This window comes from Haplochromis burtoni, unplaced genomic scaffold (genome assembly GCF_018398535.1).
Source record: "Haplochromis burtoni strain Fernald_Lab_line unplaced genomic scaffold, NCSU_Asbu1 Contig_135, whole genome shotgun sequence".
NCBI classification, from domain to species: domain Eukaryota; kingdom Metazoa; phylum Chordata; class Actinopteri; order Cichliformes; family Cichlidae; genus Haplochromis; species Haplochromis burtoni.
This window is the reverse complement of record NW_024582496.1, coordinates 414019-438191: the sequence shown is the minus strand read 5'-3', so window position 1 is coordinate 438191 and position 24173 is coordinate 414019. Positions and strand designations below refer to the sequence as shown.

General features: G+C 39.8%; 1 protein-coding gene across 1 annotated transcript in view; it reads right to left on the bottom strand.

Annotated features, from left to right (window-relative positions):
* Positions 1 to 5415: 5415 nt before the first annotated feature.
* Positions 5416 to 24173, bottom strand: part of cd151l (CD151 antigen, like) — a 24336-nt gene continuing 5578 nt past the window's right edge. Inside the window, exons 3-8 of the mRNA XM_042224320.1 lie at positions 20846 to 21037; positions 12556 to 12630; positions 8994 to 9098; positions 7172 to 7327; positions 6862 to 6948; positions 5416 to 6730 (exon numbers count right to left, since the gene is read on the bottom strand). Of these exons, the coding sequence (XP_042080254.1) occupies positions 6671 to 6730; positions 6862 to 6948; positions 7172 to 7327; positions 8994 to 9098; positions 12556 to 12630; positions 20846 to 21037 (675 nt within the window). The 3' untranslated portion in view covers positions 5416 to 6670. The remainder of the gene's footprint in view (positions 6731 to 6861; positions 6949 to 7171; positions 7328 to 8993; positions 9099 to 12555; positions 12631 to 20845; positions 21038 to 24173) is intronic.

Genomic DNA, 24173 nt, shown 5'->3' with positions numbered 1-24173 from the left:
AAAAGGAGTGAAAATAACATTTTCACATTAAAGTTCCACTTAATTTTACATTCATTCATCAGTAGTTATGTTCTCACTCTGCATAATCAATATCTTACACTTTCAAACTTTAAACGAAGCCTATTATGTGCATTTATAGGCCTGGTTTTTTTTTTACTCTTGGACTCTACTAGAGTAGCTCATGGTTCAGAATGATCACTATTCATCATGTAGACTTCCCCCTCTGTTTGAAAGAAGTCATTTTGGCTCATTTCACGTCGTTCCCTGAGCATATCGCCCATCTATGAAACAATATAATAACATGTGGACAACAGTCATATCTACACAGTACTACTTGTGTTAAGACTAATTGTAGAGGAACTGGCAGAGGAACAAAACTGCAATCAAAATCCAGATAAGCGATACCAACAAGGGAATATTTAATTGACATTTGACTGACATACAATATTATGCTGAAGTCTTGCTCCGCCCCGTATTTCTTTATATTAGGAGCCAGACTTTCCTGTAAAAGCCATTTGTTTTGGCACGATTTGCAGTGTGTCCTTATAAAATCTGAGGAAACTGAACAATTGGAGTAGTAGACTTAAAAAATATCTACAGCAGATAAAAAGCATCTGAAAGTTTTTAGGGAATCAGAAGTTCCATCAGAAATAATCTCAGTGGAGTGTTTTGAAATTTTTAGTTCAAATTGTCATTATATAAGGAGGCGGTCAGGAGAGCAGCACAACGGTGAGGGTACAACATCTGTAAAGCACAACCAAGGTGTTTTCATGGACTGTGGCTTCATTTCAGCTGGTGGTTTGTAGGGATCTTGTCAAACTGATGGAATTATGAATTCAGACAGGTGTCTGATTTGGATCCACAATGCAGTACTGTCTGGAAAGCATTTGACTGGCAAAGGCCTTATTTTTTAGTATGACAAACACACTGCCAGTGCAGTAAAAGCATACCTTGGCAGAAAAACACACAATGAAACCCTATCAGTCATGGACTGGAGCCTGGACCTCAACATTATTGAAGCAGTGACAGAAAACAAAACAAAAGGCAGAAACATCCAAAGAAGAGCTTTGAATGTTCTTCAAGAAGCCTGGAGAAATATTCCTAAAGAACTACTTAAAGAAATAATACTAAGAAAGCTTAAAAGAGAGTTCAGACTGTGCTGAAGAATAAAGGTGGTCAATTTGAACTGAGTTGAATTGTACAAACTCTATTTTTGCCTTATTTACTGTAATTCCACGTATGTTTGCACATGTTTCGATGAATCACTGCATCTATTTCCCATTTTCATTGCAGAATATAAAGAACTGAAGGGCAAGGCTTTTGCACAGTACTGTATTATGAAATATGGCATTTGGCCATTTTAAAGTGTTCAAAGTATAAAGGTTTGACAATGTTTAAAGTGAATTTTAAGTAAACAAAGATATAAATATGCACATACACATGTAATCTGGACTGTAGAAATCATCTCTACACTGGAAATATGGTCCAAACTTAACAAATGACTTGTTTGGTTTAAGTTTGTGTGTTTTAAATGATGTCACACAGGTGCCAGTTGGCAGATCATACATATGTTTTTTTTCATTTGCGTGGTATATTCATTTCCAAGGCCGTGGTCTTGCAGACTCCTACTCATTCTACATGTGCAGCTGCAACCCTGATGCTATCCCTGAGGGAACATACCAAAGTTAATACCCCCACCCCCTCCAACACACAGAAACAACACAACTGCCTAGAGGAAGATCAGAAGCCAGCTGGTCAAACCACCTTGGAGAAGGTCTTACACAGGACTCAGACTTCCCTCTGCCTGAAATGGGATGTGACCCAGAAAAGGAAGAGGACAGAGCGAGCCAGATGTTGGGGTGTTATGCTTCAGGGAGCGAATCAGGGCTGAGGTGAGTGACAGGGAGTGATGTGTGCAGCGTGCATGGTACAGTATCTGAATGCAGAGGGATAAGTGTGAACTTCTTGTGAGCACACTGGAGCTTTACCCATACGTTCATTCACGCACCCCCCCACCCCCCTAACAGATGCACTAGCGACATCTCCTCAGAGCTGAGAGGCAGCTCAGTGAGAGGTTTTATTTCACGCAGCTCTTCAGTATTAGTCTGAGGGGAGCTTGAAAGCTACTGTGGCTCAGTCTCTCACTTCACTGAGCCAGTCACTCTTAAATTGGAGGAAATGTAAATGACTTACATAATCAGCACCCCCTCTACACACACACACACACACACACACACACACACACACTAAAAAAAAGTGTAGTCAGCATTTAGTAGAAGTGTTGATAACCATGTAAAAAGAATTTTTTTTCAAAATTTGCCAAATATAATCAGTCATGTTCAGCAAGTCAATTTACAGATTGTCCAAGTGAGCAGAACAAGCCTAATTTGTCCGGTAGCATCTTCTGCTTCATAGAGAGGCTCAAGCCTGACCCAGAGACACGATCCTCATATGAGTGGAGCTGTTACTCTTTATTAATCACACTGTATTTATCCCTTTGTGCATGTTGGGCGTTTTATTAAAGGAATATGGCTTGATTTAAAACACGCGCGGAGCGTGACTCTGCATACATTCAGGTCTGGACACAGGTATACAGCAGGAGGCAGTGAAACGGCTCTTCTGAGTGGGTTTATTTCACCATTACGTTGATGTTTTGGGGAGGTTGTTTAGTTTAGTTTTTTTGTGTTTCTTTTCGCTTTATGCTGGATTTTCAAATTAATTTCAATTTCAGTTGGCAGCCCCTGACAGCCAAAACAAAAGACTTTTTTCCATTTATTGAGACAGATTGGCCAAGAGTGTTGCTGCCATCTACAGACTCAAGATTACATTTGTTACCGCCTTCCCCCACCCCTGGCGTGCACCATCCACCAACATCACCCCCCCACTCCCACTCCTTCATACGCACACAAAGTAAACAGCTGAAGCCCTGAATGAGAATGAACTAAGCGGAGATCTCTGCGGCAGAGATATTCAGGAACCAGAGCGTGCACATGGAAAAGGATAGAGGCACGCCATGTTTAGGCTCTCCTGTATTGACCTGTAGCAGCAGCACAGTATTAGTTGCTCGAAGTGGCTCAAAGTCACAGTCACAGCTAAAATGGTTCAGCCATGCACTGCTTTCCTAATACCACAGTCCTGTTTCACACAAAAACAAGTTGTTCCTCACATATTTAGTTTGTAAAACCTTAAAAGACTGCAATGTCTATCTAGCTGCTTACCATTTAAGATCACATTTCTTCTTCTTCTTTTTTAAAAGAGTTTTCAGTAACAAATCATCTCAAATTGTCCACAAAATCATTCAGAACACCAGCAAAGAATTGGTCATATTTTGGAAATTCTCTTTTCTTTCCCATTTTCTTTAATATCACCAGTCTGAGGATCACCCTGATGTACCAGATGGAAACCTGCAGTTTATATCGCTACAGTTCGCATTCATTTCCCTGTAGGCTGTAGACTGAAGCATGTTACTCACCTAACCTTGCGATTGCTGTGAAACCAAATCCAAAAGAACAAGTTATTAACCTCAGCAGTCTGAAGTTGAAAATATACAAACCATTGCCAAAATTAGACACAGGTTTCTGTACCCTTGGACTCCTTTGCCCTTGGGTGACCCTGGGAACAAATGGCTGCATATTCCTTCTTCTGTCACCAGCTGCAGACAAACTGCAGCACAGCTCCCTGCTGCCGGTTTTACCCTGTAGACTCAGGAATCGCATCACCTCCTAGGACAAAGGTGGAAGGTGAAGGGTGCACAAGCTTCTGCCACTGGACTGAAAATAGCACTCTCTGGTGGACGGGCCAAACTGGCCAAGGTGCAGCAGGTGACATGTGCATCAAATTGACAACTGCTTAGAGAGTACCGGAGGAGATATTTTGGAAATGTCATGCACTGCCATTGTTAGCATACCCCTTGTGTTAGGCTGTATGAAGGCTGTCTCAGTGAGCAGGCGCAACAGGCAGGGAGGCCCGCACGGGGGGTGGGGGGTGGGGAGGAGGGAATTTATTATGGTTCTCATCAGCAGGACTCAATTGCTGGAGGCGCAATGGTTGTTCAGAGGGTTGTCATAATTTCTGTCATCTATTTAAAGTCAAACTCAGGTGGAGACCAAAGTCCCCAGAGCACAGGACAACTTGCATTCTGCAGATGTCTGCTCTTTGGAAAAGTGCCCTGTTAAAAATCGCCATGTGCTCAACTACTTTCACTCCATTGGAAACGTTAAATGCCAAATCCCCCCTATGAAGGTGTGTGTGTGGGGGGGGGGGGGTGTAAAAAAAAAAAAACAAAAAAAAAAAAAACACGAACCCCTCCCATTTTGCCGAGGATGACTCAGCTTTCGTGAGGTGTACTGTTTAGAGCACCTTAAAGGGGTGGTGTGACAATACACACTGATTTGTGTCGTTTCATTTCGCCATGTGTGCCTGCTACACACAGGGGGAAATGTTTTTACACTGCCAGCTTCACTAACTGAGAAATGGCTTAATTTGCATTGTTAGCAGTCCCAGTGGAAACCAATTAGTAGCTGTGAGCTGACCGGTTGCCATTTGATTTCCTTTCTGCTTGTTACACAGAAGCATATTTTGGAAATAATTAATATTATGTACAAACAGAACTGTGAGTAGGCACAGCTCACTGTCCAAGTGACATTTGTCACCGTGTGCATGTTTGAAAGGCCTAATTTGCCCTTTTTGCCCCCCCCCCCCCGAACACTCCGGGAAACTAATAAAGCTTATAATGTCATTCTGTAATAGGAATGACTGGGAAAGTTCGGGTGGTTGTAGTGTCGGTGGGTGGGTGTGGGAAATGTGTATGTGTGTGTGTGTAGGGGGGGTGATCCTCAATAGCCTCTAGGTGTTTTACACACAGACACACTCACACACCAGCTGTTTTCATCAGTGTGATGTTGTGGTGCTGAAAGCCAGGTGAGTGCTGCCTCCCTGTGTTTGCATGCACTAACTGCTGCCACTCACCCAAATGACAAATGTCCCACTGTTAATCTTAACATTACTAGGGTTCAAACTACCCTGCCTCGTGCCCAACAGCACGATGGCTCTCATTACAAGGCCATCTAACTGTCATGGTATAGGTAATACATTGTAAAAGCAGCTGTCTGGAATGTGGCTCACATCCCAAATCTTCATCATCACAGTACTACAGTACAGACAATTGACTTCTGGTTAATACACTAATGCACCTGTAAGCTGGTGCCAATTTGGTAAGGGCCACTGGTCACAGGCACATGGTTTGTCTTTATACAATAATGTGAGGGCCTTTTTTGGCAGTTTCTGTGATGACATGACTTGAGTGAACCTTTATTGTGAAGGGCATCACTCAGTATTTGTGCAATACTGCTGTTTAAAATACACCATTAACAATGCTAATGTTCTCCTATGAGAGCAAACACAGCAGAAGCAAAGCACATTTTTAATCAATGTTTATTTAAACTAAAATACATCCTGGATTACCAGGAGGACAGAAATACAGCAGATTAGCCTGGTTTTAGCTTTGAGGCACAAAGGAAAGATCATTACTAACAGTGAGAGAATATCATTTTCTACAGTGTGTATTAAATACAATAATATAGTCGCAGTTTATAGCAGAGTAAAAAAAAAAATCTTCATTTACAAAAACAGAGACATCAGTATGTATAGGAATAAGGCTGGAGGAGACAGAGTAGGTCCAGTGTTACAGTTGATGACTTTGGCATCAGTGTATAAAAACAAAAGGCAATAAAATCAAAAACAAGACGCACTTTCGTTTGAACAATATCAGTGGGACTGCTCATAATCACAAACTCCCTTCAATGAGATCAGTGTTTACACCTAAACTAGTCAAACCGTGTTTAAAGGCTGGTGTTAGGACATCAAATGGCACAGTTATGGTGCTGAGCAAGGCACTAACCTGTTCACCTTCATTCTGGCAGAAAATGTGTTCTTAGGAGACTTAAAACATGATCAGACATGTTTTAGTAAGGAGACAGATTAGGTAATAAAGGCAAAAGTATTAACAGCTCATAAGAAAGTACATATGTAAAAGAAAATAGATGATATATATATATATTTGTTCCCATGTTTAAAGGTCATTACAGAAGAAGATCTAAAACACAGGACTGTCTTGTTAATGTGGAAACTAAACACTACTGCAGTTGAAGAGGGCCCCAAAGGTGAGCTTGTTAAGCTATGCTGATGGAGAAAAGAAGCTGCTGTGACCAGGATTAACATTTTCCTGCAAAGTGCCAGTTTTACTCCACTGATCTTTACACCACTCTCGGGTGTAGCACCTGGTCTACACATATAAAAGTACATTGAGGGAATCCGAGTGGAAGAAAACTACAATGTTTGAGTCCCAGGGAGGCTGTCTCACACTAATTTACACAATCAGTTAAAATTCTCATCAGTTTCTCTCTGAGGCTTTTTCTCACAGTGCTGTGATCTTGAAGATGGAGCTGAGAGTGCAATTTGAGAGCCTAATTACTTCAAGAAACCTTGTAGTGGGTTTTTTTTCTACCCTTTGTTTACCAAAATGAGATGCTCAGATGTGCAATTTGATCCCTTGCCAAACAAATCCTCCCCTATGCGGAGGATAAATAAAAGAACCTATGGGCTATTTGAGTATGGCATGCGGTGATGAAGTTACCTCCTTCACTCATACATTTTTCTTCTTTTGCTTCTCTTAGTACGGCTCTGCCTTTAGATTTCGATATAGGCAGCATGTAAACACCATCCCGATGATCTGGGGATTAAAACAGATGAAAATAAAAACGTAATTTAGCAAAGCTGTATTCTCCATAGGTTTACATACATTTATTGAGTCTCTGTGTGTAAGCACAATGCTAAAGGCATTTTCTTTATTTTTTTGCTCACCTGTACACAAGCGATCCCAACACCGACGGCTCCAATGATCTTCAGGTGGTCCAAGATGAAATTCTCCAGTTTAGTGATGCAACCACCCTAAATGAAAAACAAAGAGTGTCTTCATGTTGCATCAGTTGATGTGGGAGTGTTGCTGGAGTCTCACTGCAAACAATGTTATGTATACAGTTTGGATGTGATGGCTGTTCTTTTTTCTGCTACGCTCACGCCACACTGCCTCTATGCTGACATCTCGAGACATGAGAGAAATACAGATGAAGCCCTCCCCACCCCCACCCCCCGACACCGTTCACGCACTCACCTCCACCTTGTAGATGTTGGATGGGTGGTCTCTTATACCGCACATGTTGGTGATGGTCTTACAGCAGCTGTCAGGCACCTTCCTGCCTTTTGCACCAGAGCGAATATAGACGCTCTCAGCCCAGTCAGCTGAACTGTTGCTTCCACAGCACTTGAACTGATGGAGGAGACGGAAGAAAAACACTTCACTGACAGCAGGAAAGTATAAAAGACTCAGACAAACATCCATGAAAGAACTGGTTTATACTGATAACAAATAATTAAGTGTTGCACTTCACTTGAGCAAAACTCTGCATACGTGTTCTCTTGGTTCAAAGCATTATTATGAGCATTATAAGATGATTGATTCCCCCAGTAAGGCAAACATCAGCAGGCAGTTTGCTTGGCTTCATGTTAAAACTGGAAACTACATTTATGTAAAACCTTAATGGGCCATTTTTATTTTTATTTTTATTTTTTTTAGAGTTTAAACAAAGGGGTTTTTTATACTGCAAGTCAGTAAGTGGATTTTGTTGACTTTCGATAGAGTCAGAATAACCATTTCCCACATTCCTGTCTTTAAAGTAAACTTAAGCTGGCCTAAATAGGCTGATGATACCTTGCAGTAATCAAATCAATCATGAATTCCTCTCTCTGTACACCAAATATTCTAGAGTCAAATATGTATAATTGCTAATTGGCCAAACTGGGTCAAGCAACAGATCAATCAGTAGCAGCAAATCTACAACTGGCTGAGCAAGGTATCAAACTGTGCATGAATGAACACCCACTGTAAAGAAGAGCGGACCAGAATTCTTCTACAACGATGTGAGAGACTGACAAGGTCACGCAGCAAATGGTTACTTTATGTTATTGTTGCTAAAGGTGGTTCTCCAAGCTACCGAGTCGTGGGATGTACTTAGTTGTGAAAACGTTCTTTTTCACATGAAGATCAAATAGTTTTGATATCAAAATCGAATTCACAATCAAATCTGATGGCAAAACTTGAAAAGCTGCACTCAAAAAGGCCCACTGTAAAGTAAAATACCGTTGTGATTGAATTGTGAATTGTTTTGCAAATCCAAATGTTGTTTCCATATTCAACGGAGGTGCAGCTCCTGCTCAAGATTTACAACTCAGTTTGAGCCAATTGTTTTATTTTTAAAGTAAACTTTAAGATTCACATTTTCCTCATATTTACTTTGAGGGAAATGTATGTACTGTATGCATGTATACTGTAGTTCTGTTCTCATACTGATGCTATTTGAATATATGATAAAAATGACTCCATTAAAAGAACATTTACAAATTCCTTTAATAGTGCAAATTCATGTTTTTTTGGAAATTATGCAAAATGAAGTTTAGAAGAATGACTACATGTTGATGTGTGAAAGACAAGATTTTATACTCAAAAAACTAAGCAATGAGTATAAAAACTAACAGAAGTCTTAACAGCACCTCAGATTTACACATTTCTTAATGCGCTGTCAGCTCGTTTGACTAGAAGAGAAGGTAAATTACAGCAGAGAGTGCAGACCAGTCCATCATGCTTAGATGAAGTCGTGGACTGAATTGGATTTACTTTGACTCGCTCCCATCTCGAAAATCTCTAATCTGATGAGATGATAGGGTAGCATGAGGGCTGTCCAATCAACAAACCACATGTGAGTCCATGTGACTTTGGCTTGGAAGTCCAGGTTCATTTGCAATATGAAAAAGTGGATGCACGCAACAACCGAAATTCCATCCACGCTGGCCAATGTAGAAATTCAAATGTGCAAAGAAATCTCACAAAGCTGCACAACATTTGTGTCTGGACTCCTTCATCCATTGCAGACACTTACCTCCTGCTGCAGCTTGTCTACAGCCTTGGTGATGTGCTCGGAGTTTGTTTGATTATACTCGTCAGTCATGGTCTTCTTTAGGTTCTGCTTCAGCTCATCATTCAACTGTTCAGAAACACGCACACAGGTGTACATGTAGTATCAGCCAACAAAAATGGGAAGGCAGCACGACAGAGCATGACCTAAAGTGATGAATTTGTCGCTTCGACTACTGATTCTCCAGCACATCATAGCACACGGGATTTAAAATACACATCACGGAAGTACTTCTAACAACAGAGAGGCGTATGAAGACGAAGCTAGTGTAAAAGCAGAGGAAGTCTGTTTTTTGGGTTTTATTTTATTTATTTTTTTGTTCTCTAGACCAGTGGCAGAAAACGCAGGAGTGGAAGGTCTGGGGGGCTCAGTTTCTATGGCAACAAGCCAGCTGGGAAACCACTGTAAATCAAAGCATGAAGGAGATATCAAGGGAATGAATGATGAAGAGAGGAAGGGAGGGCAGAGAAAGATGAGAGACGCGAGGTGAAAACAAAGAAGAGGAAAGAAGAGGAGGTGTTCAGGTTTTCATTTTACCTGTTGACAGTTTCACAAACACTGCAGCGGTGAATGAAAACAGTCATTCACATTTTAAAGGGACTCCGTAAGTATGAGAGAGCCAGTATGGGAGTGAACTACACCATGACACTGCATTAACCACATACGAGTATGAGCAAACATGAATTCCAGGCACAATGGATGGTCGCATGACTATGACACCGGGATGAACCACAGCCATTACCTGCATCTCAGTGCTTCCCATCTTTACACAGGAGCAGTTTAGTACTGCTGTTTTATTGAATACATATTCATTTAAAAGCAAGAACAGCATCATGGGTCTTTGATATACTTGAAATATGCTTTTTCTTTTGTTAGCTTGTTTTCTGTTAATGATAATAATAGGCCATACAAGGCTGGACCACCAGTTGCAATTTGCTGCTGAAGGCAATCCCTGGGAAACGGTCAGCGTCAGTGACCCCCTGACAACCACTGCTTGCTAGGAAAAAATGTATTTCTGGCTATAAGCTGTTCTGCGAGGTTGCTAGCTGTCACTAGTAAGTATACGGTGCTGCACTGTATAAACCTACATGTGTTGCTAGTAGGTCGCTGTGGTTGCGAATCATTTGTATGACACATACAGACTTGTCTGCAAACAGTAGCAAACTATTCGCCAAGTCGTAGAGAAACTCTGAAAAGTGTGACGCACACTGTAAACAAAGACTGTTTACCTTCAACATAAAAGTTGTGTCTTGTGGTGAGGCACAACGTTTTCTGTTTTGCATTGCACTTTTTCAAGTTTTACTACAGTTTAGAGCAGTGGTCCTCAACCTTTTTTGCCCCACGGACCGGTTTATGCCCGACAATATTTTCACGGACCGGCCTTTAAGGTGTTGCGGATAAATACAACAAAATAAAACTAGTACTGGTACTGAAAAAAGAAGATTTATTCATAACACACGTGAAAAGACCCAGGAAAACCGAGTTAACGATAAAAACGATAACAAAATAACGCTGAAAACCGATAAAAACCCTGAAAACCATACATTTCACACCTGAGCCTCAACTCTCGCGGCCCGGTACCAAACGACTCACGGACCGGTACCGGTCCGAGGCCCGGGGTGGACCGCTGGTTTAACGCGAAAGTAAGCATGGCGTGAGTAGAGTTTGCGACCAATCAGCTTCATTTATCAAACTATGGGCAAGCTCAGTACTTTGCTAGTGCCCAACCCTGTCACTCAAAGCAAAACTTTAGATCAGAAACCAGCATGAATACAACCTGTTAAAAACAGTCTATGAATAAGGTGTGTATTTTAATACATGGCATCTGTTTGAAGTCTATTAACCCTTTTTTTCTTTACCATCAGACCAGCAGTGAGCTCATTTTACAATTTACTAGATATTTGCTAGAGACAAAATCTAAAATGATTTTGGAAAGAACACAAAACGAGCTTTACAGGGATATCATGTTGTGTCATGGTACTTCTGTCTGAACACAGACAGGATAACCACCTCTGCATAGGTTTGACCATGTTCACTAAATCTCAGCCATTTGGGGACAGAGAGAAATTTCAAATGGCTCCTGAAAAATGAGAATTATTTTTGTAATAATAGTGAAAGTTAAATGGTGAAGGTTTGCAGACAAGTAATTCATGCAAACTATGAGCAACCTAGGGAAGCAGCTCGCAAACAAAGCAATCACAAAGAGGTTTATGATCATGTCTGATTACAAAAACAAAATAAAGTCTGAGCAAATCCCTTGTGCAGAATCTGTAGCTAAAAATGGGTGCGTTTGTGAATTACAAGCATGTTACATGAGTTGTTCATCTTGGTATCGTTCTCACAACTTATTAGCAGAGAGAGTGAAAAGATTAATAACAGGGGAAGAGGCTTTAGAGACTTTAACACAACTTAATGCTTGTGAGAATATTTTGAGGCAAGTAAAGTAGACAGAGCTTTAGGAAGCGGCACACAGCCATGGACCTCAGTGGCTGCTCATGAACTGTGCATTAATGAAAGAGGCAGTTAAAGTGAAAACAGTGTACCTCTAGACTGAGAAAAGTCCTGTTCCTGAGCTACAAGCCACTTATAAGACTAAGCGGGGTGGGAGCGATGTTGGTAGAGAGCAATGTCATGTTAATATTCCTAAAGGAAAAATGCTTGTCATTTGCTCTTGTTTGCAGTGCAGTCAGTATAACTCTACAGTGGTACAGCAGAAATGTGCCGAGGGAGGCTGTCAGTTTTAGTTTAGCTTATACATTAACTACACACGAGAAAATAATCACTTGAAAACCAAACCGTGTGCATTTAGTACACAGTCTGTGGTGTTTCTACTTTTTTCAGTCATTAACCTGCCAGTAAGGTTCTTCATTCTTTAGTGGAGTGAAATGAAATAAGTTTGAAAATTCTGTGTATTTGAGTTCAAAATCAAAGCAAATGCTTTGAAATGATTCTGACACAGTGCATTCAGGCTTATTATGTGTCCTGCTGCAGGCATTTTTCATTCCATTTGGACTCAATGTACCACAAGTAATATGGGCAGTCAGATATTTGTATTTTTAATGGGCCGTCTTATACGCCTTTTCTGGAATCTCGTTTCTCACGCTGGTTTTTGTCGTGGTTAAAATTACAGCAGAGCACATGCCATGTGGGAAATGAAACAGTTGTCTGTGTATTATTACAATGCTTTTGACTACGTGCTTGGATTAGGAGACACAACACATTTGTCAAGCATGCTCTATTGAATTTTTGCACAATGCAATATATGCTACACACCTTAACATCATTTTTTAATATCAGATGATGATTTACTGTAATACAGCAGACTGGAGTCGACGCGAGATGGTAACACAGATTTAGTAAAGATGCTATAATAAGTTACAAAATGCTAACCAGAGTTGAAATTACGTTTTTTGTCATCTAAAATAAATATCCACTCTTGCAATATCTGCCACCTGCTCCTATTTCAATTTCACACATACATACATTACAAGAAGGGTGTTTTTTTTAATGATACAATGGGAATTACCTGCTGATAGTAGATATAAGCAAGGACACCGGCCAGGATCTCCAACAGGAAGATACACAGCAGCAGAATGAAGTACTGGAAACACAGAGAAGAAGGAATTACAGTTAGTGGATGGTGATAAAGCGACACGACCAGTTGGTTACAAATGTGATGTGGCAGCTTGCGGGGCTGCCTTTGACACCACTTGAAACATGATTCTCTTAAGCCAGCTTGAACTATGTTTCCTTTCCAAGGCCTTGTGTCATCCTTCCTTGAGCAAGAATAATGTAATCAAACCCACTCATGCAGCAAAGTCATCCACACAGCACTGTTAGAGAGGTAGAACCAAACAGAAACAATGCAATGGCAAAGGGTTGGCTAACTTATATTAAGCTGTCTATCAGAAATACAAAAACTAGACAATGTTGTCCTCTGCAGGTTTGTAAAAGTATTTGAAAAAGGAATAACTTGGAGCAAAAATCAATTCAGACTTTGCTGATAGCACAAAGTGATAGTGTCCTTAATTTACCCTTATACAAGCACAAATGTGTTACGAAAAGCTTTGAATATATAGTGACAAACATGGAAAAAAACTGATAAACTGTAATAAAAATTGTTAAGTAGGTTGATGTCTGCAGTATGCCAGAATATTTTCCATCACTGACACAATTTTTCAACAATGAATGCTGGCCATCATAATTTACACTGTAAAGATGAGTTCTTGGAGCAACCTGATGGTATGACTCTTTTGTAACTTTGCATTAAACATATATTTGGAGCATGTAGTTGAACACAGCTGGGATTTCTTCTCGGTGTGTTTGCAGGTGCAGAAAGTTGCACAGTCACACACCTTTGGAGGAGAAATGTTCCTGCGAGTATAAAAGTGGTGGAATGATGTGGGTAATTGTTTCAGTGAAGCAAAAGCTGTCTGTCTATCTATAATGACCAAAGAAACAATTCTATGCAACAACCTCCCTTAGAGTATTTGATTACGCTCACGCATCATTACGCAGCATTAAATTGTCATTTTAAGAAAAGTTACACATTTAAATGACATTATTTCAAAACTGTTATGATGCTGTCTGTCAAAACAAGAACGTCTAATGTAGTAATGTACAGCTGATATAAATATTGTAAGTAGAACTCTAGACCTCTAAGGGTAGTAAATGGCAGAGCTTTACACAGACAAAAATTTCACACATTCGGGAAATTCACAAGACTGAGTGTTTATGGCATTCATGCATGTAGATATAACCCAATCCAAGGACGGTATTATATCATACAGGTGGACTTAAGAGCCTTGTAACAGTGTAAAGTAGATGAATGACTCTGCCAGGACATAAAACAGATGACAAAATTACAATAATACCGTTCTCTGCTTAATCATCCACTCTTGTTCTGCTCTTTTGCTCTGAGTAAGACTCCAGGATGAAACTGCAAAACTTTTGAGTCACTGCAGAGTGGCACATGTCACAGAGTTTATCATCTGCATCTGTTTCGTGACCAAGCCCATTGGAAAATTAGGGGGAGCGTCTGCCTTTCAAGCCAAGTGAAAAGTTGAACTTCTCCTCTTCAGAGTTAAAGACAAGAAGAGATTATTATCTGACCCAAACCTTGGCCTAAATTCCTCTGGCCTGCTGCTTCCACAGGGGAGAAAATCAGCCCGGTAAAAAGGACTTGGGCCTTTGATTTGATAGCTGCTGCTGATTAGATCTCCGAGCAGCTCTGAGCCTGAATGCTGAGCAGACTTCAAGATGCATTTGATGCAGTGTTAAGGGTTTGAAGAGAAAGACAACACATGAAAATACAGATATAGTTTAGTTTTTTTAATCCATGCACACCTGGAATGATGTTGTTTTTACATCATTTTCCTCCCATGATTGGATTAATCTGGATTTGATACTTACCACGTGTAAAGTGATCTCATACGCGTGTATGAGGACATCTGTGGGATGACTTATAAAGGAGACACTGCAGGATTAGATACGCTTTTATCGCATTTTCAATGATATTTCACATCTAATTTCTCCTTCTTTAATTTCCGGAGACTATTGAGTTAGATAATATATTTTAGGTGTGAAATGTTCTGCTGCAAAAAAGAAAAAAAAAGTCAAAACAATGATGAAAACTTGCTTAAAATGTCTCTGATGTCATCTGAAACTCTTATTAGGCAACAGGATTATTAGATTTTTCTCACTTATATTATACCCCAAATATAAATCTGTGGTTTTAGTAATAACATTCCATAGAAAAAAAACACCTTCCTCCAATTTATGATTATATATGTAAATATTTTAATATTTTATATATGTATATATTTTAAACATCAATCACAACATCACCTGCAGCCTACAGTATATACAGTTGCAATTGAACATACATAGAATTACGGCTACTTCCCTGATACTGTGACATAACTGTGTCGTGTGGCTCTGCCTGTTCTCACTCCTTTGCACACAATCGCACGCACAGCTTTTCCAGACTGATCCCACACGGACAGTGACGTACACAGGGCGTGACAGAGAACTTGTTGTTGGCTATAGAGACGAATTACTGACTGCATCGACTTTGCGGGCCTCCTCGAGATCTCAGGCACAGTCTCTCTCATTTTACGTCTGCGCTGCCAGTCTTCTCCCGGGTGACTTAAGGGTACAGGGTAATTACTGCCAAAATGACTCTCAGCAGGTTCATATGAATAAAATGCTTTCTAAAGCACTGTGTTGGCCTCAGACTCCACTGCATCCTTTCCATGTAGGCTTTCTGACTGAACTACAGTTTTCTTTTTTCTCTCACACAGCTAACATATCAGAGTCAAATCACTCGCACATTGCTGTGGTTATTAGAAAATATTTGAACAGATTTCTTTGGCTTTTAGTGTCCTACTTTGACAGCATGTGTTTTACTCCAGAGTGTATATAACATTTTCTCTCCTTCATCTGAATGTACCTCCGCCACAGTGAACAATATAGTGCTGCAAAGAAGAAACCCATATTTGCATGCACATCAATGTTTAACTGTGTCTCCATTTCAGGTTTTATTGGAGGCGTAGTGCTGCCTTTACAATTACTAAGCCTGGAGCAACAAAGTTATGCTGAAGGTGACTTTTAATCGTACCGATCACAGTTGGATGAGCGTTGGCCTTTCAAGGTACTGAACCAGCCACCTTTTGTAATTTAGTTGCTAGCGGGGCGTGTAATCGCCTTACTCATTAAATGCACTGTGCTTGCTGGTGAATGCAAAGGTTCAGCTGCATTTCTTAAAAATGTTGATTATTTAAAAAATATAAAATCCTCAAACTGGAGAAACTTGAATCAGAAGTCCACAACTTTCTGATAGTGGTTATTAGTTATTTAGTTTTTTGTTTATCTATTTACCCATTACCTGTAGTTTAAGTTTTTTTTATTGAATTCTCTCAACAGGTAATGTGCAAAAGTCTTGAAGCAGCCCTCTTGAACCACTTTTTCAAAAGTCTTTAAAGTAATCTTGAGCAATAGCTCTTCTGGCTTTCTAAAGGTCTTTCAAAAATCTTTGCACATGTTGTTTGTCAAGCCACTTAACACTGACCTATGATTCAATCAAGTATAAAAAGGCACCCAAGTCAAAAGATGAACCACTGTTGTGCCTACACTCAATAGATATAAGAATAATTTAGCAAAGAGCGATTTTGAAATTCTATCTTTATGCACTTTGTTTTTAAAAGCCTTGGTACAATATGAAACACATATTGGTTATTAGGTAGTGATGACATGATATTTTAGGCTCTTGTTTTTTCCATGTGGACTGAAAAATTATCTTACCTGTCCAGCTCATAAAAGGTAAGTTGGAAAAAATGCATACAATTTTCCACGCCAGGCAATATCGCCAGCAAATGTAGCTGAATGATATTAAAAATATATAAATAAGATGATCAGTCAAATTTATTATAGAAGAGGGAGACATCAGCTGCACTTTTATGGATGATTTGAAATTCATAAATAAAAGATTCTGGATGAAGATGTCCTAATGAGTTAAAAATGCAAATGCCTCCAAGATGTAGCGACAGGATGCCATGAATTTGCTTCTTTTGATGCGCAACATAAAGTCAGGATGGTGTACACACCACCACACACACACACACACACACACACACACACACACACACACACACACACACACAAAACTCCCATTATGTTCTCCATGTTTGCTCTCTCTTGCCAAGTTCATTCCTTCGCTGTGATTCATGGCCGTAATCCTAACTCTTCAAAATGCACCATGCATCAAAAAACAAGCACACAAACACAAACAGAGAGGCTATTCAAAGATGTCAAACTAAGCACCAACTCTACGATTTAGACCACAAACCGAGACCAAGCTTTACACAAAGAATTATGTATGTCATTATGTCTGCCACATTTAGATGTATTTACAGGAGTAGGAATGGCTTTAACACTAACACCAAATTTTTCTTCTAGTTTCTTGAAACCTATGAGAGATCTCAGAATCAGCTGCATGGCTTGTCAAATGTTGACAGTGATCTTAACCAGGTTGCAAAAACCCACCAGTTAACAGAACAGGCAGGCTGCAAGTTTAATTGAACTATAAAGTAGCCATCATTTTGTGGTCTTTCAGTTGATACACTAATGCCCTATATTGTAAATGCATTAAGAAGTCAAGGCAAACACAGAAAAGGGAGAGTAGGGCAGAGACCAAGGAACACTCGAGCTTGTAACATGTGCAGTCAAACTGCATGAAGTCAGTTTCTCCACAGGTGGATCCGGCCTCTGTTTGGACTGCTTTCCATTTGGCTCTGTCATTTGGAAAGCAAAAGTTTCTCTCTGCTTTCCCCGAGTCATACCTTTGTTCTTTTGCTTTTCTGCAACAACACAATGAAGTTGTGTGTTTGCAGACAGATCCCAACCGACTTTTCCCACGGGACAGTTGTTCTCCTTTGTCCTTCTGACTTCTCATACTTTGCACAGAGCATACATCGCAAACATCTTTACTTACTGTCTGACAGGACCTTCGCTTTAATTAGAAGGCAACTGCAGTGACTTTGTTTAAGTCATACAGCTGCAGAATGTCCTGATGACGTCAAGGCTGGATCAGCTTTTTCTGCTGTTAGAACTTGTGACCTTTACGGTACAGGACTGTGCTGCCAATCACCGCCGCTCTTGTGTACTCTCAGCAGGTACCAGGCACTCACCGCACACAAAATATAACAACAATTAATCCGCCTCCACCCCCACCCCACCCCCCGCCCTTATGCTCACCCTCTTTAACAATCTCGATAGCATCTCTCCTTGTCGACAAGTTCATTCTTTCACCGTGATTCATCGCCCTAATCTCAACTCTTCGAGTTGCACCAAGCATTTCAACCCCCCCTCCCACACACAGAAAAACGATAAGAGGTGGTGCACGCATCTCGTTATGAATCAAATAAAATGGAGAAAGTGGGTACTTCTTCATGTATTTTACACAAATCTATTAGGCTATTTAATTACATTTTGAAACATCGAAAGCCCAGATTCCCATCACTCGTTGCTCTGAGAACTACAGCCAACACCCACATTTGAGTGTATTGTTCTTCAAAATTCAATAAGGACAAAAGCAACAGACAGCTCCAAATCAATTATACTCAACAAAAAACTTTCCTAATCATCAAGATACCAATCTTGATGAGGTAACTAATCTTGTTTTTCCATTTAACTAGATCGTAATTCCACTTGCATGTGACTGAATATTTTTCGGTTGGCTGTTTCCAGATAAGAAATTAAAGGGAGTCTTTTTCAGTAACTTTAGCCATTACAAACAGTGCTGCTCATCACTAGCACACTAATAAAATGCAAGAATAAGATAATGTATGAGCATCCTACTGGCATATGAGGCTATGCAGACAACAATACCTTTCCTGCTTCCTGTGAGGAAAGAATCAATGTCATCAATAACACATAACTTTGTTTGAAATGCTATTCTTGTACTACAGAAAATACTTACAGTAAGTGGACTTATGCCAATGAAGCAAAGCTGTTCTGGCAAAGCTTGTAACACAAACATTTAAGCTCTGCCCACAGTGGTGCGCTTGCATAAGTTTACCATGTGGAAATGTTTGGATGAGCACAGTGAGCGTTTGTGCAAGAGTGGGTTTCTATGCGTTTCTATTTTGAGCTGGTTTTAGTGCCATGCAGGTGTCTCTATTGGCAGAACCCTGTGCTGAGTCTGTGTACGACGTGTGCCAAATCAAATATGGGCACACGCTCCCATCAAGTGTTTGTTTGGTCTGAAGTGAATGCAACTGAGGCTGACACCTCAACCTCGACTGCTCTCATCATGTCTGTGTGTATGTCTGTCTGCATAGTACTGTGTACAAGTCTTGAACTACCCCTTTACATTGTATTGTCGCATTGCGCAAATATACATGGAATAAGGCAAACAGACATGTCTTATGGCCACATTTTTTTAGAAACACCGTGATCTTCAAGAATAATTCTCCAGGCTTTTTTAAGGGCATTAAAAGTGCAAAGACGCTGGCTGCCTTTTGTTCGATTCTCTATCAAGATGATTAACGATGAGGAATCGAGAACCGGTTCTTGTAGAAAACCAGTTCCAGGTAGTCCAATTCCTGGGAATTGTTAGACTGCCTGCTTATTGATACCAGTTATCGGTTCTTGCACTTCCACTACAATCTGTTGATTTCAGTTTGCATGTCAGAGGAGGGAAACACCAACACAGTCTAGAGCATGAATATGGCCATTTACTTTTATTGCACAAATGAATGAGATAAATAGTAAAGTGGAAAACTGCATCCAGGACAGAAACAGCCACATTATGCTACTAACACAACCTCGTTTCTTTACAAGCATTTACCAAGACAACATGCTAACGCTAAGCTAGCCAAGAACCCAAAATGAAAGCTGAGTGAATGCCGAGCCCAGCAGTCAGACCCTTAACTCCAACAGGTAACAAACTGATGACCCATCAGCAGAGGTAACGCGTTACTGTAATCCGATTACTTTTTTCAAGTAACGAGTAAAGTAAGGGATTACAATTGCAAAAACGGTAATTAGATTACCGTTACAAACCTCCGCCTACCCTATTCCTGCTTTACAGGTGAAAATAGAGCAACAGGACCGCTAGTCTTTGATGTTATTTATTTTCTGCTGTGTTTTACTTGCATCTATTTGAAAGAGTGAGTGTAAACACAAATATATATATATATTTTATGTGCTGGAATGTGCAGAAAATAGGTTTAAATATTAAACAAATTTCTTCCAGTCAGAGAATGTTGCATATAATTAAATTTTTGCTTGATGCATAAAGTTAAAAGATCAAAACTAATAAAACAAGTTTTAAAAAGAGACTTTTCCATTTGATTACATTTTGTATGATGGATTATGTAGAAAAAGTAGAATTGGGCTGAAAGATCTATCGCTTTATCACCTCTTCAGGTTGTAAATCGTGTTTTTAAAAAGTAACTAAGTAATTAATTACTTTTGAAAATAAGTAATCAGTAAAGTAACGGGATTACTTTTTGGGGAAGTAATCAGTAATTAGTTACTGATTACTTTTTTCAAATAACTTGACCAACACTGCCCATCAGGCTGCAGCCTCACTTTCTACCTGTTCATGTACCTTGTTTCTACTAAGAGAAAGATCTTAGAGATGTGTGTCCTCATTAAGGATTTAGTACCATGAAAGTAAAGTAACGACGAGTATAACAAATGACTTTTTCCTGGGAGTAATTAAGGAACATTACTGCATTACTTTTAAGAAAAGTGTCCAGTGTAATATGTGTAATAATGACTATTTTGACTCATGACTCCTAATCACAACAAAGAGGGGAAATACCTCAACAAACACGCAGAAAACATTTGCACCACAGCATGCAACTAATCTGTATGAATGCAAATTCTTTACTCCTGCTTAGTATTGATGGTGGCTTTCTAAATGGAGGTGGTTACTGATATCTATGCTTCGAAATGCCTTTTGTTCTTAGTTAACTGAATGTCCTTCCTGTTCTGTACACCAAGGCAGTTTTAGAACAATATTTGCTGTAATGTAATAAACTGACCAGTCATTAAGCAACAGAACAACAAGTTACTGTTTATGATGTTATTTTTTTATTGTTTATGAGCTAATACTGTAAAGTGCAGTTGGCTAAGAAAGTTGAACTCTCTAATTACAGATGGTAGTAGGAGGAATATACAAAATGACTTACAGCCTCTGTCATCCTATCAGTTTTTGTTTAAGCGGCACAGTTTAGCTGTTACTGTTCTACTCTGTGATATTTTCACACTCGTATGTTTTGTCTCTCTACCTTGACGTGATCTCTTACCGCTCTCAGTAGCCTTTTCTGCTCCTTGAAGGTGGCACAGCAGCCCAGCACGCCTGTTACCATGACGATGACTCCAGCCAGGACCAATATGTAGGCGGAGGCAGCGTAGGTCTTGGAGGAGAGAAGGCTGATGTAGTCGCTCTTCAGGACCAAGGTCCAAACACCCACCGCCATTACAACGCCCCCTGCCAACTGGGAGAAGAGCACATGATGAGTTCAGTTTCTGCCAGCGGCCAGCCTGGGAAGCGAGAACCACGACTGTGGTGCAGAACACTGAACAACACTGAAGCTGAGAGTGATAAAAAAGGTTTCAATTATTAATCTCCCAAGTCGGCTTCAGAGTGACAAAGTAGGAGCCTAAAATTAATATCTGTCAAAAATACGACCCACCGCTGCCACACAGGATCCAGACCTGAATCAGTTTCTGTTGTGAGATAACTGAAGGTTGGGGTTGTGGTGCTGTGGTGACATGTTTAAAGAGAATACAAACTCAGCCCCAGCGACAGATCAATCGTTTCTCGACAGAAAGAATTTGAAACTAAATCACGCACTTTAACTGTTTAATGATTTTCATTTAAGGAACCGCTGCTTCTTTGTTATTTATAGTTCTTTTTGGACGGTGACCAAACAAGCAAAGTAATGAAGTTCTTGGCTAGGCTCAGGCTCGAAGAATTGTGAATGACATTTGTTTGCTGTTATTAACATTTTACGCATTAAATGTCAAAAATAATTGTCTAATTTATTCAAATAAAACTATCATTAGCTGTGGCACTTCTTTAACAATTTTCAATTTCAAACATTTTTAAAGCAACCATATGGTTTACTGCCTGATTAATTAAAGAGAATTAGTCATTAAACCCAGCACGAAACTACCGCCATTGTCTCACATCTTCGGCATTACCCGAGCTAACAGTTAAAGAGAATATGAGGAGAATTAAATCAATACAATATTAGCAAGACGAGTCAGCAGATGGTGCAGCAGTGCAACAGAAATCTGTCTTCATGCCAAAGCAGTCAATCTAACTGCCTGCCTAATTTAGATTTAATTTAAAAGAGAGGATGATGGCCACAGAAACTAGACACTGACTCAGACAGAACCACGCCCAGAAACAGTGGCAGTAAAACACCAAACAAAGGTGTAGCACAACAGCCTTCACTCTTCACTCGTAATCTATTTATACTGTTTACTTTTAGTGGCAATCAACCAGTAGATTATATTGATTCAGAGTGAACCATCGTTTTTAGGGTTGGGCAGTTTGGCCTAAATCATGCCATCAAAATTCCCCGCAAAGCACATCAAGTCCACTGGACCCCTTTGCTTTAGGGTTCAGGTTTTTCTTTAGTTTATTACCTCTCTGTATTCAAAAGCTGTATAAAAGACATGCAAGCTTTAGTGACCCCCAGTGGCAGCAAGCAGTAATAGGGGAAGAGTCTGACAGTCGAGAAGGTCTGAACAAATAGGAAGCTTCCTCTGTCTATCTTTAGCAAAGTTTAAGTTATCACTGATCCCCAAATGTTACATTTCTTTTTAATATTTACTCCAAGGAGTAGTTTGTTTAAAGGGCAACGTACTGCACTGTAATGTAGTGTCTGTTTGTTTGTATTTAAAATATTGTAGATATGAAGCAGATGTTTGATGATATTTAAAAGGTCATATACAACACAAAATGATACAAATATTTTTATGCATGAAATGTAAAATTTTTGCTCATTTTTAATCAGGAAGTGTCCTGAAAATACTGCATCACTGTCACAACTGTAAAAACTAAAACCCCAAAGATGTAATGGTCCAGGTCGAAATAAAACACTTAAAAGAACCCAAACTGATCTTGCAGTGTTTTTACTTTATGAAAAACCTGCAATGTCTGAGTAAATCTTAATCTTATTTAAAAATATTTACCTTTTTTGTTCTTCACTCAATTTGAGTTCAAATTTGATCAAACCACGCACTTCAATAAAAACCCAGACACTGTGACCATATGTTACTCCTGGGGTAAATGGACGGCTGCCATTTAGCGAAATGCTTTATAGTGTGGCAAAGTGTTCATTTTGGTGTCTGAACTTCAGTCAAGATATTTCTGGCTGCAATGACTGTTGCTATATACCTTTTTCCAAACTGATTTAATAACCACCAGAGACCATGTAAATAACTGCAAGGCAAATTTCAAACGATTTGGTTTAGTGTGGAATATTCACACGGCTGTAACTCTGGCACTGAAGATGCTCTATTTGTCTGCCAATTTGAGAAAGATCTGATTCTTTGGCAGACAGATGATTATCACATATGGGCAGAGCTGCAAGTGTGACTTCACACCAAGAATGAGTGGGGTTCAGACAGTAAGGGTGCCACACTGATGTTTGACTCTTATTTTACACACGCATTCAGATGATGAGTTCAGAACAACACATTCTTGACATTGGAAAGTCTGAGGGAAATAAGCCTTTGTCCTCTGTAAAAATATGCAGCTTGGCTTTGACTACATGAACTGGAATAGCAGCAGGCATTTATCTACTGCCCGAATAAAGAAGGCTTTGTTAATGTCCTCAGAGAGGGTTTTCGAGCCAATTTCTCCTATTTATATCATATTACCAAAAAGAGCTGGTTAATATGAAGGTATACTGTGTGTATGCATATTAGTGTGAAAGGAGAGAGACTCTTACACCTTTAGTTTGTTAAAGCTTGTGTGAAAACTTGTGGCTTTCAATTATTTTCCCCTCACCTGATTTGTGGGGGAATGTTGTTATAATTAATAAAATTAGCAGCTAAGCCAACAGGTAAAACATATACAATTTCATTGGATTTCTTTAAAAAAGAAAAAGAAAAAAAAATACCCCTGTATTGGTGTTGTTCTTACATCATCTCACCAGCCAGAATCCACCAGAAGGGTGTAGAAGTCACACATGCTTAAGAGGCAGTACCAGCAGTGGGAGATAATATATTTAAAGCAAAGAAGATGGTCGTGACCAACGATGGTACAAAGTACATTCTAGGCCCCTTGTATGCCAGAAATGATTAAGCTAGGTGCCTGATATCTATTTACACGCAAATGTGTTAGTAATGTCTCTTTTAATGGTTCCCTGTGACTGTATTTGTGGTTGCTTAAAACAAAATATCGCCCTCTGCTGGTACTGCAGCTTACTGCAACTTGAACATCCTGTCCATTTCACGCTTACGAGAGGCAAAGCGTGACATCCACACAGTGGACCAGCATCTATTACACGTGTCACTACCCGATCCGTACCGGAAACCCGATCGGTACCCCGCATGCGCAAATCTTACGTCACTTCCTCTCTTTGCCAACATCGCGACATTCAATATATTTGAATG